This window comes from Salvelinus sp. IW2-2015, linkage group LG23, assembly GCF_002910315.2.
Source record: "Salvelinus sp. IW2-2015 linkage group LG23, ASM291031v2, whole genome shotgun sequence".
In the NCBI taxonomy this organism is placed as follows: domain Eukaryota; kingdom Metazoa; phylum Chordata; class Actinopteri; order Salmoniformes; family Salmonidae; genus Salvelinus; species Salvelinus sp. IW2-2015.
Genome location: NC_036863.1, coordinates 42,847,557 through 42,861,025, shown reverse-complemented (window position 1 = coordinate 42,861,025; position 13,469 = coordinate 42,847,557). Strand labels below are relative to the sequence as shown.

The window sequence follows — 13,469 nt, the reverse complement described above, 5'->3', positions numbered from 1 at the left end:
GACACTGACGCGATTTGATAAATCTYGCTCATTTTTCAGAATAAAAGCTTGAAACTATGTCTAAAGACTATTCACAACCTGTGGAAGCCATTGGAAAAGGAATCTGGTTGATATCCCTTTAAATGGAGGATAGGCAGGCAATGGAACAGGGATTTTTCAAAATAAGAGGCACTTCCGGGTTGGATTTCCTCAGGTTTTCGCCTGCAAAATCAGTTCTGTTATACTCACAGACAATATTTTGACAGTTTTGGAAACTTTCGAGTGTTTTCTATCCTAATCTGTCAAGTATATGCATATTCTAGCAACTGGGCCTGAGAAATAGGCCGTTTACATTGGGAACGTTATTTTTCCAAACATAACAATTCTGCCTCCTAGCGTCAAGAAGTTAATTTAATCATTGCAAATAGGGCATTAATGGTCAAGGATTTCTTATTCAACTGAATCTGATAAGCTTTTCACATAAAGGTTTGAAAAAAAAACGTTGAAAAAAAACATGTTTGACCCCAAACCCAACCCTGCTATTTATCTTGGATTTGTTGCTTTCCCTCCACAGATTCTGTCATGAAGTGCTTCCCTGGTTCAACAAATGGACACGTGGGAATGGCTTACAGCAATAAATGGCTGAATTAAGAAGCGATGAGAGCAAAACATTTAATTAATTGGATTAAATGTGTTTAGTGTGTTGTGTCATTTGTTCAAACGTTTTATTACCATGACTACTAAGTATCACTGAAATAATGCTCCTGTTACATAAACTATATATACAAAAGTATGTGGACACCACTTAAAATTWGTGGATTCGGCTATTTCAGCGACACCCGTTGCTGACAGGTAAATAAAATYGAGCAGCCATGCAATCTACATAGACAAACATTGGCAGTAGAATGGCCAGTACTGAAGAGTTCAGTGACTTCCAACATGGCACCATCATAGGATGCCACCTTTCCAACAGGTCAGTTCGTCAAATTTCTGACCCAGTCAACTGTAAGTGCTGCTATTGTGAAGTGGAAACATCTAGGAGCTACAAAGTCTCAGCCGTGAAGTGGTAGAACACAAGCTTAAAGAACGGGACCGCCGAGTGCTGAAGTGCAAAAAATAATCTGTCCTCGGTTGCAACATTCACTACCGAGTTTCAAACTGCCTCTGGAAGCAACTTCAGCACAATAACTGTTCATCGGGAGATTCATGAAATGGGTTTCTATGGCCAAGCAGCCACACATAAGCCTAAGATCACCATGCGCAATACCAAGAATCGGCTGGAGTGGTGTAAACCTTGCTGCCATTGGACTCTGGAGTGATGAATCACGCTTCACCTTTCTGGCAGTCCGATGGACAAATCTGGGTTTGGCAGATGCCAGGAGAACGCTACCTGCCCGAATGCATAGTGCGATCTGTAAAGTTTGGTGGAGGAGGAATAATGGTCTGGGGCTGTTTTTCATGGTTTGGGCTAGGCCCCTTAGTTCCAGTTAAGGGAAATCTTAACGCTACAGCATATAATTACATTTTAGATGATTCTGTGCTTCCAACTTTGTGTAAACAGTTTGGGGAAGACCCTTTCCTGTTTCAACATGACAATGCCCCCATGCACAAAGTGAGGTCCATACAGAAATGGTTTGTCGAGATCGGTGTGGAAGAACTTGACTGGCCTTCACAGAGCCCTAACCTCAACCCCATCGAACAMCTTTGGGATGAATAGGAACGTCGACTGTGAGCCAGGCCTAATCGCCCAACATCAGTGTCCGACCTCACTAATGCTCTTGTGGCTGAATGGAAGCAATTGGAAGCAATTGGCTGCAATTGGCTGAATGGAAGCAATTGTCTGCAGTAATGTTCCAACATCTAGTGGAAAGCCTGTTTTTCTGCAACGTAGAAAATAGTAAAAATATAAACCCTTGAATGTGTAGGTGTGTCGAAACTTTTGACTGGTAGTCAAAAGTTTGGACACACCTACTCATTCCAGGGTTTTTCATTTTTTTGAACTATTTTCTACATTGTAGAATAATAGTGAAGACATCAGCACTATGAAATAACACATATGGAATCATGCGGTAAACAAAAAAACTGTTTAAAAAATCTAATTATATTCTTTGCCTTGATGACAGCTTTGCACACTCTTGATGACAGCTTTGAATTATCTCAACCAGCTTCATGAGGTAGTCACCTGGAATGCATTTCAATTAACAGGTGTGACTCTTAAGGATTGTACCCTTTTTTAAATATTAGCCGAAAATAACATACCCAAATCTAACTGCGTGTAGCTCAGGACCTGAAGCAAGGATATGCATATTCTTGATACCGTTTGAAAGGAAACACTTTGAAGTTTGTGGAAATATGAAATGAATGTAGGAGAATATAACACATTCTTTGAAATGCAAGAGAAAGGCCATACTTTCAGATAGGAGTCTAGGTGTAATTTAGATTTTGGAAACCAAATGGCAGCAGTGTGTGTGCAACATTTCAGACTGATCCAGTGAAGAATTACATTACTGCACAATATTTWGTATCAAGTCTGCCAGGAGTTTGCGCAAATGTGCCGAATTGGTCAAKTCATACATTTTCAAGTACATAACTATAGAGAACATACAAAATGATATGGTATGCTATGGTAATAAACAATTTAAGTTTACACACTCCCAGGAATGTCATACATGATGGAACATTAGCTTATACACTAACTTTCACACATCTAGATGGCCGGGTGTGGTGGGTGTGGAGCAAGAGACAGCAGTGGGGTCAAACTCTAGACCCCAGTTCCTACATTAAAAATAGATTTKATCAAACAAAACTATGCTACATTTTATCCCTGGGACCCTCAGGATGACAAATCAGAGCAAGAGTACTGAATGCAAGTACATTATTTACCTTCAGAGGTGAATGTATCAAGCCAGTGATAAAAGTTTTTTGTTGTTGTGCACTCTCCTCAAACAACAGCATGGTATTKTTTCACTGTAATAGCTACTGTCAATTGGACAGTGCAGTCAGATTAACAAGAATTTAAGCTTTATGCCCATATAACACATGCCTATGTCCCGGGAAGTTGGCTGTTGTATACAACGTCATTCTAGTCACATTAGCRCACGTTAGTAACATTCGTCCCGGTTTAGGGACACCCATCCCATTAAAAGTACATTTGCGGAATGTCTTTCCTTCTTAATGCGTTTGAGCCAATCAGTTGTGTTGTGACAAGGTAYGGGTGGTATACAGAAGATAGCCCTACTTGGTAAAAGACCATGTCCATATTATGGCAAGAACAGCTCAAATAAGCAAAGAGAAACAACAGTCCATCATTACTTTATGACATGAATGTCAGTCAAAGAGGAACATTTCAAGAACTTTCAACGTTTTTTTAAGTGCAGTCGCAAAAACCTTTATGATGAAACTGGCTCTCATGAGGACCGCCAAAGAAAGGAAGACCCAGAGTTATCTCTGCTGCAGAGGATAAATTCATTAGAGTTAACTGTGCCTCAGATTGYAGCCCAAATAAATGCTTCACAGAGTTCAAGTAACAGACACAGTAACAACATCAACTGTTCAGAGGAGACTGCAAAGAAACCATTACTAAAGGTCACCAAYAATAATAAGAGACTTGCTTGGATCAAGAAACACGAGCAATGGACATTAGACCGGTGGAAATCGGTCCTTTGGTCTGATGAGTCCAAATTTGAGATTTTTGGTTCCAACTACCGTGTCTTTGTGAGATGCAGAGTATGCAGAGTAGGTGAACGGATGATCTCCACATGGGTGGTTCCCACCGTGAAGCATGAATGAGGAGCTGTCCAAACTTTTGACTGGTGCTGTATATACATTTTCAAATTTTATAGACACCATCTATTTTACAATAGTTATTCTTGTTTGTTTTTACTCCTATCCTTCCGCTACCATCAACCCGTCCCATCTATTTCTGAAGAACATACAGTTTGATTTCTATTTGCCCTATATTTTTAACTGTGCTGTTTCACAAAGTTCTGAACCTATATACATTTTACGGACACAGTATATTTTACATTAGTTATCTTGTTATTAGTCCCACCCTTCAGATCCACTCAACCCCTCCGACCTATCTCTTAACACCATCCCTATTGGATTTCTATTTGCCATATATTTTTCAACTGTGCTGTGATGTTTCACAAAAGTTCTGAACCTTTCTATTCTCATAGTTTCTACAGATTCTAAATTAAAGWWWWTTTTTTTTGCATAAAGTATTATTATATTATTGATCGATTGACTATGACTTTTCAAATCACSCAGTAGTGCTATCTGCAGTTCTTCAGCCATTCCTGGACCTGCGACCAAAAACAAGCTACATATGGATAGTACCAAAACAAATGATCTAATGATTCTGTCTCATCGCAGCAAAATCTGTAAAGCTGGGATGTTTAAAAAAAAACATGTATTTAATCAGGCAAGTCAGTTAAGAACATTCTTATTTACAATGACGGCCTACCCTGGCCAAACTCTAACCCGGACGCTGGGGGCCGCCCTATGGGACTCCCAATCACATAAGTACATATATGTCACATACAGCCTGGAATCAAACCAGGGTCTGTAGTGACACCTCTAGCCCTGAGATGCAGTGCCTTAGACCGCTGCGCCCCTCGGGAGCCCCCAAATATATAACATTCTATTGGTTGCCAGAATTTTGTATAATAATTTAAATGAAAAATTCTAAGTTTTGAATCCAGCGTCATTTTGAGTATCAGTTCATAAACCATRTGCCATGGAATCGGTACATCGAAAATCTCTTCCCAACTATTTTGCAATCTATGTGGCACAGCTGTCAATTTTTGGGTCCTTAAATGAAACTGGTATACTTTTTTATTTATCACAATTTTCTTTAACCAATTTTGGTCTTTGATGCAGGACTGACAGACAAGTTCCTTACTTTCTCCCCCTTCCACTTGCCTCTTCCATTTTTGTGGTAATCCTGCAATTAGTTGGTTGTAATTTTGAGTAAAGCAGACATTTCCATATATTTTGGTTCGTGGAAAGCATTCCCAGAAGAGTTAAGGATCTTATAGCAGCAAAAGCGAAACCAACTCCATATTAATGATTTTGGAATTAGATGTTTGATGAGCAGGTGTCCACATGCTTTTGGCCATGTAGTGAATGTAATATAAATGTGAATACTGTATGAGACACACATATATGAGCATATAAGTATTATGCCCATACATACAGATATATGTATCCACACACATAAGTACATATATGTCAYATACTGTATCTGTTGAAATATACAATAATGGGCCGTTTTCATATATCTGACCTATATTTCTGCCTTATACACCGTACACAACGAGAGAGATCGACTGCGCGTGCTGTTTATGCTACATATGAACCGCTTGATGGCAGTGAARTGCATGGTCCACTTCCGGAAAAAGAAAGCTTGAACTCTGAACCCGGTTGCGTTTRTTCTTTCCTTTCCTGTTTCGGCTTTAGAAGAGACACACACAGGTACAATGTCGCAGAATTTATATCCAAATTAATCCTGTTTCACATAATGTACAAAGTGTCATTGGGGCTTTTAATCGATACACTGAACTTTAATTGGTATGTTAAATGTGTAATTTGTCTGAAATCGGCTTTAGACGTTTGGATTAGACGGCATTGGTGTTGGCTGTAAGCAGCGGTATCCATCACTGTAAGGCCTGCATTTCGCTTACTGGATGGAGCATATTGAGTGGGTTTTATGATTTGCCATGTTAACCATATTGTCTTAAGTCATGTGCATTTTTGCAGCTTTGGAGTCAAATGCGTTTCAAATTAAATCGAAGAGACATGTTGACTGTAGCTAGTTAGGTTGCTGTCGTGGTAATTCAGTGCTAAGGTTAAAGTATTCGGCTAACGATGGGCATCTGCAGTTTTTAGTCTCGACTTTGCTGTGACTGACAATCACACATGGGTTAWTTTTGTATGGAAATTGTCGTATATGCTATGATATAGCTAGCAAGTCTAGCTGCTTTCCTGTCGTGCTATGTAATTTTTCTATCGCGCGTTGGCTTTTATGCCAGATAGTTGGTTATTGGTCAGTTGCGATAATATCTAGTTAATGGTTAATATGCTCTCCTACAGTTACTTAGCGAACTARCTAGTTACAAAAGTATATTGTGGTGAAGTTAACTACAAAGGAACCCATCCTAACCAAGACCTAGCCTGCTAACTATTTAGCACTGGTGCTCACTCCACCTGGTCCCAAATTGGGRCRCTTGAATGGATGCTAATGCCAGACRTGTCTGACGYCATCAATACTGACAAATGCATCTTTTGCAGCTATGGCACCTCGTAAGGGTAAGGAAAAGAAGGAAGAACAGGTCATCGCCCTGGGACCTCAGGTTGCCGAAGGCGAGAATGTCTTTGGAGTCTGCCACATCTTTGCRTCCTTCAACGACACCTTYGTTCAYGTCACTGATCTTTCTGGCAAGTAAGTACAGGATACAATGGAACAGTGCATGCCCAGCTTTATAATAAAAAATACGAAATATGTGTGCCGTTTTTGGCTTAAACTGTGTGTAAAGTGCATGCTATCCATCAATAGCAATCGGTCGTATGATCATATTGTGAGTAAATGCCTTGTCTGAATTGGTTTCAAATGCTTTGCTCTAAACGTGTACCCGCTCCCYCCAGGGAAACTATCTGCCGTGTGACTGGTGGTATGAAGGTGAAGGCCGACAGAGACGAGTCCTCCCCCTACGCCGCCATGTTGGCCGCCCAGGATGTTGCCCAGAGGTGCAAGGAGCTGGGAATCACTGCCCTGCACATCAAGTTGAGGGCCACTGGCGGCAACAGGTTAGGAACCCCCCCTCACTGATCTGAAGCACAATCTGGTGTTGCTCCATGTCTTTTGTACATCTACAGTGGATGATGCAGCTAAATTGTTCTGGTACATTGTCCTTGAACTACTCTTGTTGCATGTGTAAATATACCGTGCAATTAAAGGACCCACTCCCAGRGGAAGTTGCAGCCACTATTTAAATGTAATTTCTTGTCCTAGAGAGGAAATGTACCTTTAGGTTCCACCTCTGAAGTATGACGAATGCTACTTTACATATTCACGAATTGGGTGTGAGAATTTCCTGTGGAGTTGATAAACCTCAACAAATAGGTCACTGACAGCTCAATATAGCTAGCCAGCATGCTAACCTTATCTAGTTAGATAGCTAGGTATAGTATCCTGCTAACCTTATCTAGCTAATGTTATTTTTATTTTTTATTTTTTTTACGCCATATTCAAAAGATTAGCCAAGCTGGCTCTATGGCTGGAGCTGGATTTGCAATAAACATTTATTTAAGGAAAACTTYGCCACAGATGGAAACCACTGGCATGTCTTTGACTTTGCCATATTTGTATTTTTTTTATAACTTTTATATAACCAGGGGAAACCATTAGGACCAGGGTCGTCTTTCCAATGTGAGCAACAATTCAAGCATTATCACTACAGCATTAGTTACATACTTACAAATACGTTGCATTACATTCAAAAGGTCAGTGGAAACTAATGTATACAATCAATCAAAACAAGTGCGGTTTCCATTGGTATCAGAGCCGCAAATTCACCTTTTGGGACAAAAGACTACAGTTTTAGTGACCTGTAGGTCATTACAGGACTGAGAGGCATAGTAACGGAAAGTAGTCTTCCTTAACTTTAGAGACCCGCGGAACCTCTAGAACCAACCAGTCTTATAGTTACTAGATTTCCAATTTAGAAGTGRGGTAGTATGGGAGTTTCTAATGTTGGGCCCTTTCTGGTAGTCAGAATATCAGCCAACTGAACTATATGAGCAGAGAATAAAATTACCTTTTTGGTACACCAGACGCTAGCAGGTAAATTTTTAAAAATCTACCAGCCAATCACATYTTTTTACCATCCCAAATATTTTCCCCCCTACTAAAATTACACTAACAAAACACACAAAAAGATAAGYGTGCTTTCTGGGCGCAACGGTTTACTGCATCGTAAGTGCTAGAGGCGTCACTACAGACCCTGGAAGTTAAATGTTTTTTAGCAAACGTTACACMAATCAAAGAACTGTAGTGAGGCGGAACTTTAGTGATCAACACATTCATCTTGGGGGAGCAGGTTTTGTTAAATGACATATCACGCAATTTAATAAAATGGTCAGATATTATTATTTTTTATACATACTAGCTAAAGAGATTTTACAAATTATSCAATGGATTAAGAGAATTTTCGGCAGGGGGAAAAAGTGGAGGTGCAATATCAAGTTTGTACCCCGCCCCATCTTAATTTGCTCAGGCAGCCAAGTGGACATGAGGCTACTTGGTTCATCTCGGTCGCCAAGAAGAATCACTTAGCACCTGTTTCTGGTTAAACAATGCCATGCTGGTGGGTGGTAACATTGAAATAAACCTAGCCCTGAAACGAAACGTAGGTATCATGTGCATTCACACGGATTTGCACAAAGTGGGTCGTTTGGATTTGTCTCTTCAAGGCCTAATATATCATACTTTGACTAAAGCTATGACTTGACTTAAATCATTGTGCAACACCATTCTTACAGCTCGCGAAAGTGGATTTCTACTAGTGCGGGCGTTTACGTGTATTCTGTATTTTGCCCGGTTGTCTGTGTTGTGGAACTGAATTTATCTATAGTGGACTAAATTAGATTGTCTTGTGTGCAACAGTACTCAGTGTGAACATTTTGCCTTTCAGAACCAAGACCCCTGGACCAGGCGCACAGTCTGCTCTCCGTGCCTTGGCTCGTTCTGGCATGAAGATTGGACGCATCGGTAAGCTATAGCTCATTTAGTCTGTCAGGAGTATCTGTAAGAAAAGAGATGGTGCTGTTATTTTTTCTCAACCCCTGCCTTCGACCAATAGATGGCCCACTTGTTAGTAGGGCTGGGCGATATATTTAATTTATTTGTATTAGTGCGATGTTCCAAATACCAGTATTACAAAAATCAAGGTTTTWACTTTTTAATGAGCGTTTGTCTTTTTGGTTTATCCCCTTTGCGCCTTCTGTACTGTGTGCACTGTGCACCTCCCCACTTGCACAGACACAAAGCCCCTCCCACTGCCACTCACGAGATCACGTCTCCCTTTCTGACAACAAGCRGTTTGAACTCGCTATTTGCATTWTAAGATTTGGGACAACCGAATCTGTCTTGCGATGCAGTTTTTGTTTTAACATGAAGAAAAGCATACCCTGCTACAGTAAAACTGGAACATTAATGCACAGATTGTTGCGCTCTGCRTTGCGGTACGATCAGTGCTATTTGGCATCCTTGGAATGGCCCTAAACTTCAGCATAACTTTGACCATATAGAAGTTTAACTTCAATCGGTGATCTGGACCTCCCAAGCATCCCGTATCGCACAGACCATTGCAGTACCCCCATACCGCTAGCAGCATTTTAGCCACAGTTGTGTGCTAGCTGTCTAGGCTGTGTTATAAATTTGCAATGAACAGTCTCATTTATGTAAGGAATTGGCTACTCCGTTCTCATTCTGAGAAAGTATCTTATCCAGGTAGGCCACTTGATTTCATCTAGACAAAGTGAACAGGCGATGTTCAAACAGTTGGRCACGGACAGGAGGGTCTATTCATAAGTTAACTTCTACCTTTTTAGCAAGCAATTAGATCCACATTGGCTTTAAATTTAAAAGATTAGCTGGCTACTCACTAGCACGTGGGCTTGTGCTTCATTGTTTGAGACGTGTTTTTAATTTCCTATAATGCCTGCTACTAGAAGTTGGTCATTAGTGGATGTGCACAGTTCTGGTTAATTTTGTAACAAACTGCCTTTTCGTAGACAAGACTTGAGAACTAGAGGAGTGATTATTGCAAAAAAGCAGCGTCAATTTTTTTGCTATAATTATTAGAGGCTCTTATGGTTTTTGAAGACTTATATTTAGCCTAGGTATAACTTTACAAGCCCTGAATTTGATTCCTGACTGTTTGAAATGCAGTGTATCAACCTTTTTTAATTGTGCAGCAAAGCTTATTTAGACAACCTAAAAAAAAATCTACAGTAGGTGTATATTGTGAATCCCCCATAAATGAATTTTAATCCATATCGCCCAGTTATAGCACTGCACTGTCATGGCTGATTCAACTAATCAAGGACAGCGTTGGGAAACACTACCATGTGTGTGCCTATTTCATGCATGAATGGTTATATATACTGCTTATATTGATGTTTTCCGGGGGATAAGAATGTTTCATTTGGGAAATGATTTTTCTGCTAGTCTTATACTAAATGTGAAACAATTGTACTTTTCTGTTGGTCTGATTTTGTTTAAGCATCCTGAACACGGTGTTATTTATATGCATACAGTAAAACTTTCAATTATTAGCCTGGGTGTTTTATTAGCTTWAATCACTGACCACAACAGGCGCTTAGACGGGTTTCTATTTGAGCCGGGCGTCGATTTCCATAATGGATACCGCTTTTGCTCATTTGCCTAGTTAATTAWTTAATTCCAGCATTCACTTAAAGCATTTTAATCAATTTCTTMATTTCCTGCACTGTTATTTACGTCACATTTATTGTGTTAGTATGCCTCTATTTCAAGAACGTCCTAAAACATCCTAATAATTTTTCTTTCTGTGCGTTTTCGRCAGTTCTTACTTTGGCCACTAGAGGGCGATCAGTCGATTTACTTGGTCTGTACTCCCARAGTTGACTGTTTGTGATTGCCAGTTAGCTAGCAGTATTCATCTGTTAGCAGCCAATGGCTAGCAGTTTCTTACTGCCGATTAAAAAAAAAAAAACTATATATATAATAATAATTTAAAAAAATATATATATATATTTAAAAAATATTTTGAAAAATTGGGATGATTGGCATCTTATTCGAGTCATTATTGAATTATGTAACAAATCAAACATTAAATCTTTGCCAATTCATGGTAAGCTCATAAACCGTAGATTTATACTGGGTGTTTATTTGAAACACTTTATTTGCTGAAATGTGTGTCATTGCCCGGCTAAAGGGGACAGGCGGCTATGAGACTTCATTTAAAGTTTTACGGTACTCTGGAATACTGTTGTCACAACCATGTCTTTTTTACACATTTAGCAGATGCTCATATTCAAAGCGACTTTGGATGAGACATGTTGGCCAAATGTATGAATCTGTTCAATGCCCTTCAGACAATATTCATTGAACRTGTTAAAATGAGGATGTTGATGAATAAAGGATTCAATGTACAATTCTTGTYACTGTTTATCATGCTCACTAACCCTTGCTCTCTTGCAGAGGATGTCACCCCTATTCCATCAGACAGCACCCGCAGAAAGGGAGGTCGTCGTGGGCGTCGTCTGTAAATGTGCTCATTTTGAGATTTTCACTCAATAAAAGGTTAATTCCAACCTCTGCTTTTGTCTGGTTCTTCAGTGGTTTCTCGATTATTCTTTTTTTCCCCAAGTCTGTCTAGGAAAAATATCCTATTGAATGTTCTTATACGTCAAGCAAATAGTTTWAATTATTTAGCAAAACAAGCCAGCTTGGCTTAAGACTTGTTTGCAAGTTGTATGCAGGGATATGAGTGGCTTTATCAAAGGGTTGATTTACACTGAACAAAAATATAAACGCAACATGTAAAGTGTTGGTCCCATCTTTCATGAGGTGAAATAAAAGATCCCAGAAATGTTCCATACACATTAAGGTTATTTCTCTAATTRGTTTACATCCCTGTAAGTGAGCATTGATCTTTCGCCAAGATAATCCATCCACCTGACAGGTGTGGCATATCAAGAGGCTGATTAATTAAACCACATGATCATAACACAGGTACACCTTGTGCTGGTGACAAAAGGCCACTCTAAATTGTTTTGTCACACAACACAATGCCACAGATGTCTCAAGTTTTGAGGGTGAGTGCAATTGGCATGCTGACTGCAGGAATGTCAACCAGAGCTGTTGCCACATTGATTGGAGGTGGCTTATGGTAGAGAAATGCCTCTTGGTCCTAGGCTTTGGGGTTGTTAAAAGGCCAGTGCCAGAAGACCTGAAGGACCTACTGGGTACATAACGTAAGCATGGGTCTGACGAATTGGGGTGCACAAATGTGAATTGACTTAAAAACTCATAGAATCTTTAAATGAATTTGAGTCTTCTTGGGTATGATGCTACAAGCTTGGCACACATGTATTTGGTGAGTTTCTCCCATTCTCTGCAGATCCTCTCAAGCTCTGTCAGGGGAGTGTCACTGCACAGCTACTTTCAGGTCTCTCCAGAACCTGTCTCTTATACACATCTAGATGTGTATAAGAGACAGGTTTTGACGTATTGGGGTGCACAAATGTGAATTGACTTAAAAACTCATAGAATCTTTAAATGAATTTGAGTCTTCTTGGGTATGACGCTACAAGCTTGGCACACATGTATTTGGTGAGTTTCTCCCATTCTCTGCAGATCCTCTCAAGCTCTGTCAGGGGAGTGTCACTGCACAGCTACTTTCAGGTCTCTCCAGAGATGTTTGATCCGGTTCAAGTCTGGGCTCTGGCTGGACCACTCAAGGACATTGAGACTTGTCCCGAAGCCACTCCTGCGTTGTCTTGGCTTTGTGCTTAGGGTCATTRTCCTGTTGGAACGTGAACCTTTTCCCCAGTCTTAGGTCCTAAGTGCTCTGGAGCAGGTTTTCATCAAGGATCACTCTACTTTGCTCTGTTCCTCTTTCCCTCAAACCTGACTAGTCTCCCAGTCCCTGCCACTGAAAAACATCCGCACAGCATGATGCTGCCACCAGCATGCTTCACCATAGKGATGGTGCCAGGTGTCCTCCAGACATGACACTTGGCTTTCAGGCTGAAGAGTTCAATCTTMATAAGACCAGTGAATCTTGTTTCTCGTGGTCTGAGASTCCTTTAAGTGCCTTTTGGCAAACTCCAAGCAGGCTGTTATGTGCCTTTTTTTCCGAGGAGTGGCTTCCATCTGGCCACTCTACTATCATAACTCTCCTGTGAAGATTCGAAGGATTAGGTTGCAGTCTCTACAACGCCCTCTCTCTCTCTCCCGCAGAGGGAGAGAGGTGGAGGGGGCCAATTTATGGCGGTCGTAAAATACGCTGCCTCTATGCTCTGTAGTGGTCGAGATTGGAATGTAACTGTGGAACACAGAGAGACACTTAGACATTAAAGGTTGAATAATTGAAAAGTATTTCTKTATTCCAAGCAGTTGAAATGGTCTGTGGACAGTTAAGGGACAAKCATGTCGAGTTTGTTTCATGTGGTGATCTCATGAAGGACAGGAAACACACATTACTGTGTCTTTGGTTGTGTACACTTCTCAATTATGGGGTTTACATCTAAATGTTTTGAAATGTATATGATTAAATATGAAACTATTTGTGAAAAGATGTGATGTTAACCTTCTAAATAAGAAAATGGTGTTCCATATGAAGCCTTAAAACCAAGTCAATGGCCACGCCCACGTAAGCACAGACATTACCTCGGCGTCATGAACCGCCSCTTCTCCCAGAAGTGTATAAAACCACTCGTGA

The 13,469-nt window shown here is 40.2% G+C and overlaps 1 protein-coding gene across 1 annotated transcript; it reads left to right on the top strand.

The window, feature by feature from the left end:
• The first annotated feature begins 5,363 nt into the window (after nucleotides 1-5,363).
• On the top strand, nucleotides 5,364-11,337 carry LOC111950666 (small ribosomal subunit protein uS11). Its single transcript, XM_023968441.2, has 5 exons — nucleotides 5,364-5,454; nucleotides 6,271-6,421; nucleotides 6,625-6,786; nucleotides 8,673-8,749; nucleotides 11,225-11,337. The coding sequence occupies exons 2-5, from the start codon at nucleotides 6,273-6,275 to the stop codon at nucleotides 11,290-11,292; spliced, it is 456 nt and encodes a 151-aa protein (XP_023824209.1). The 5' UTR covers nucleotides 5,364-5,454; nucleotides 6,271-6,272; the 3' UTR covers nucleotides 11,293-11,337.
• The last annotated feature ends 2,132 nt before the right edge of the window (nucleotides 11,338-13,469 follow it).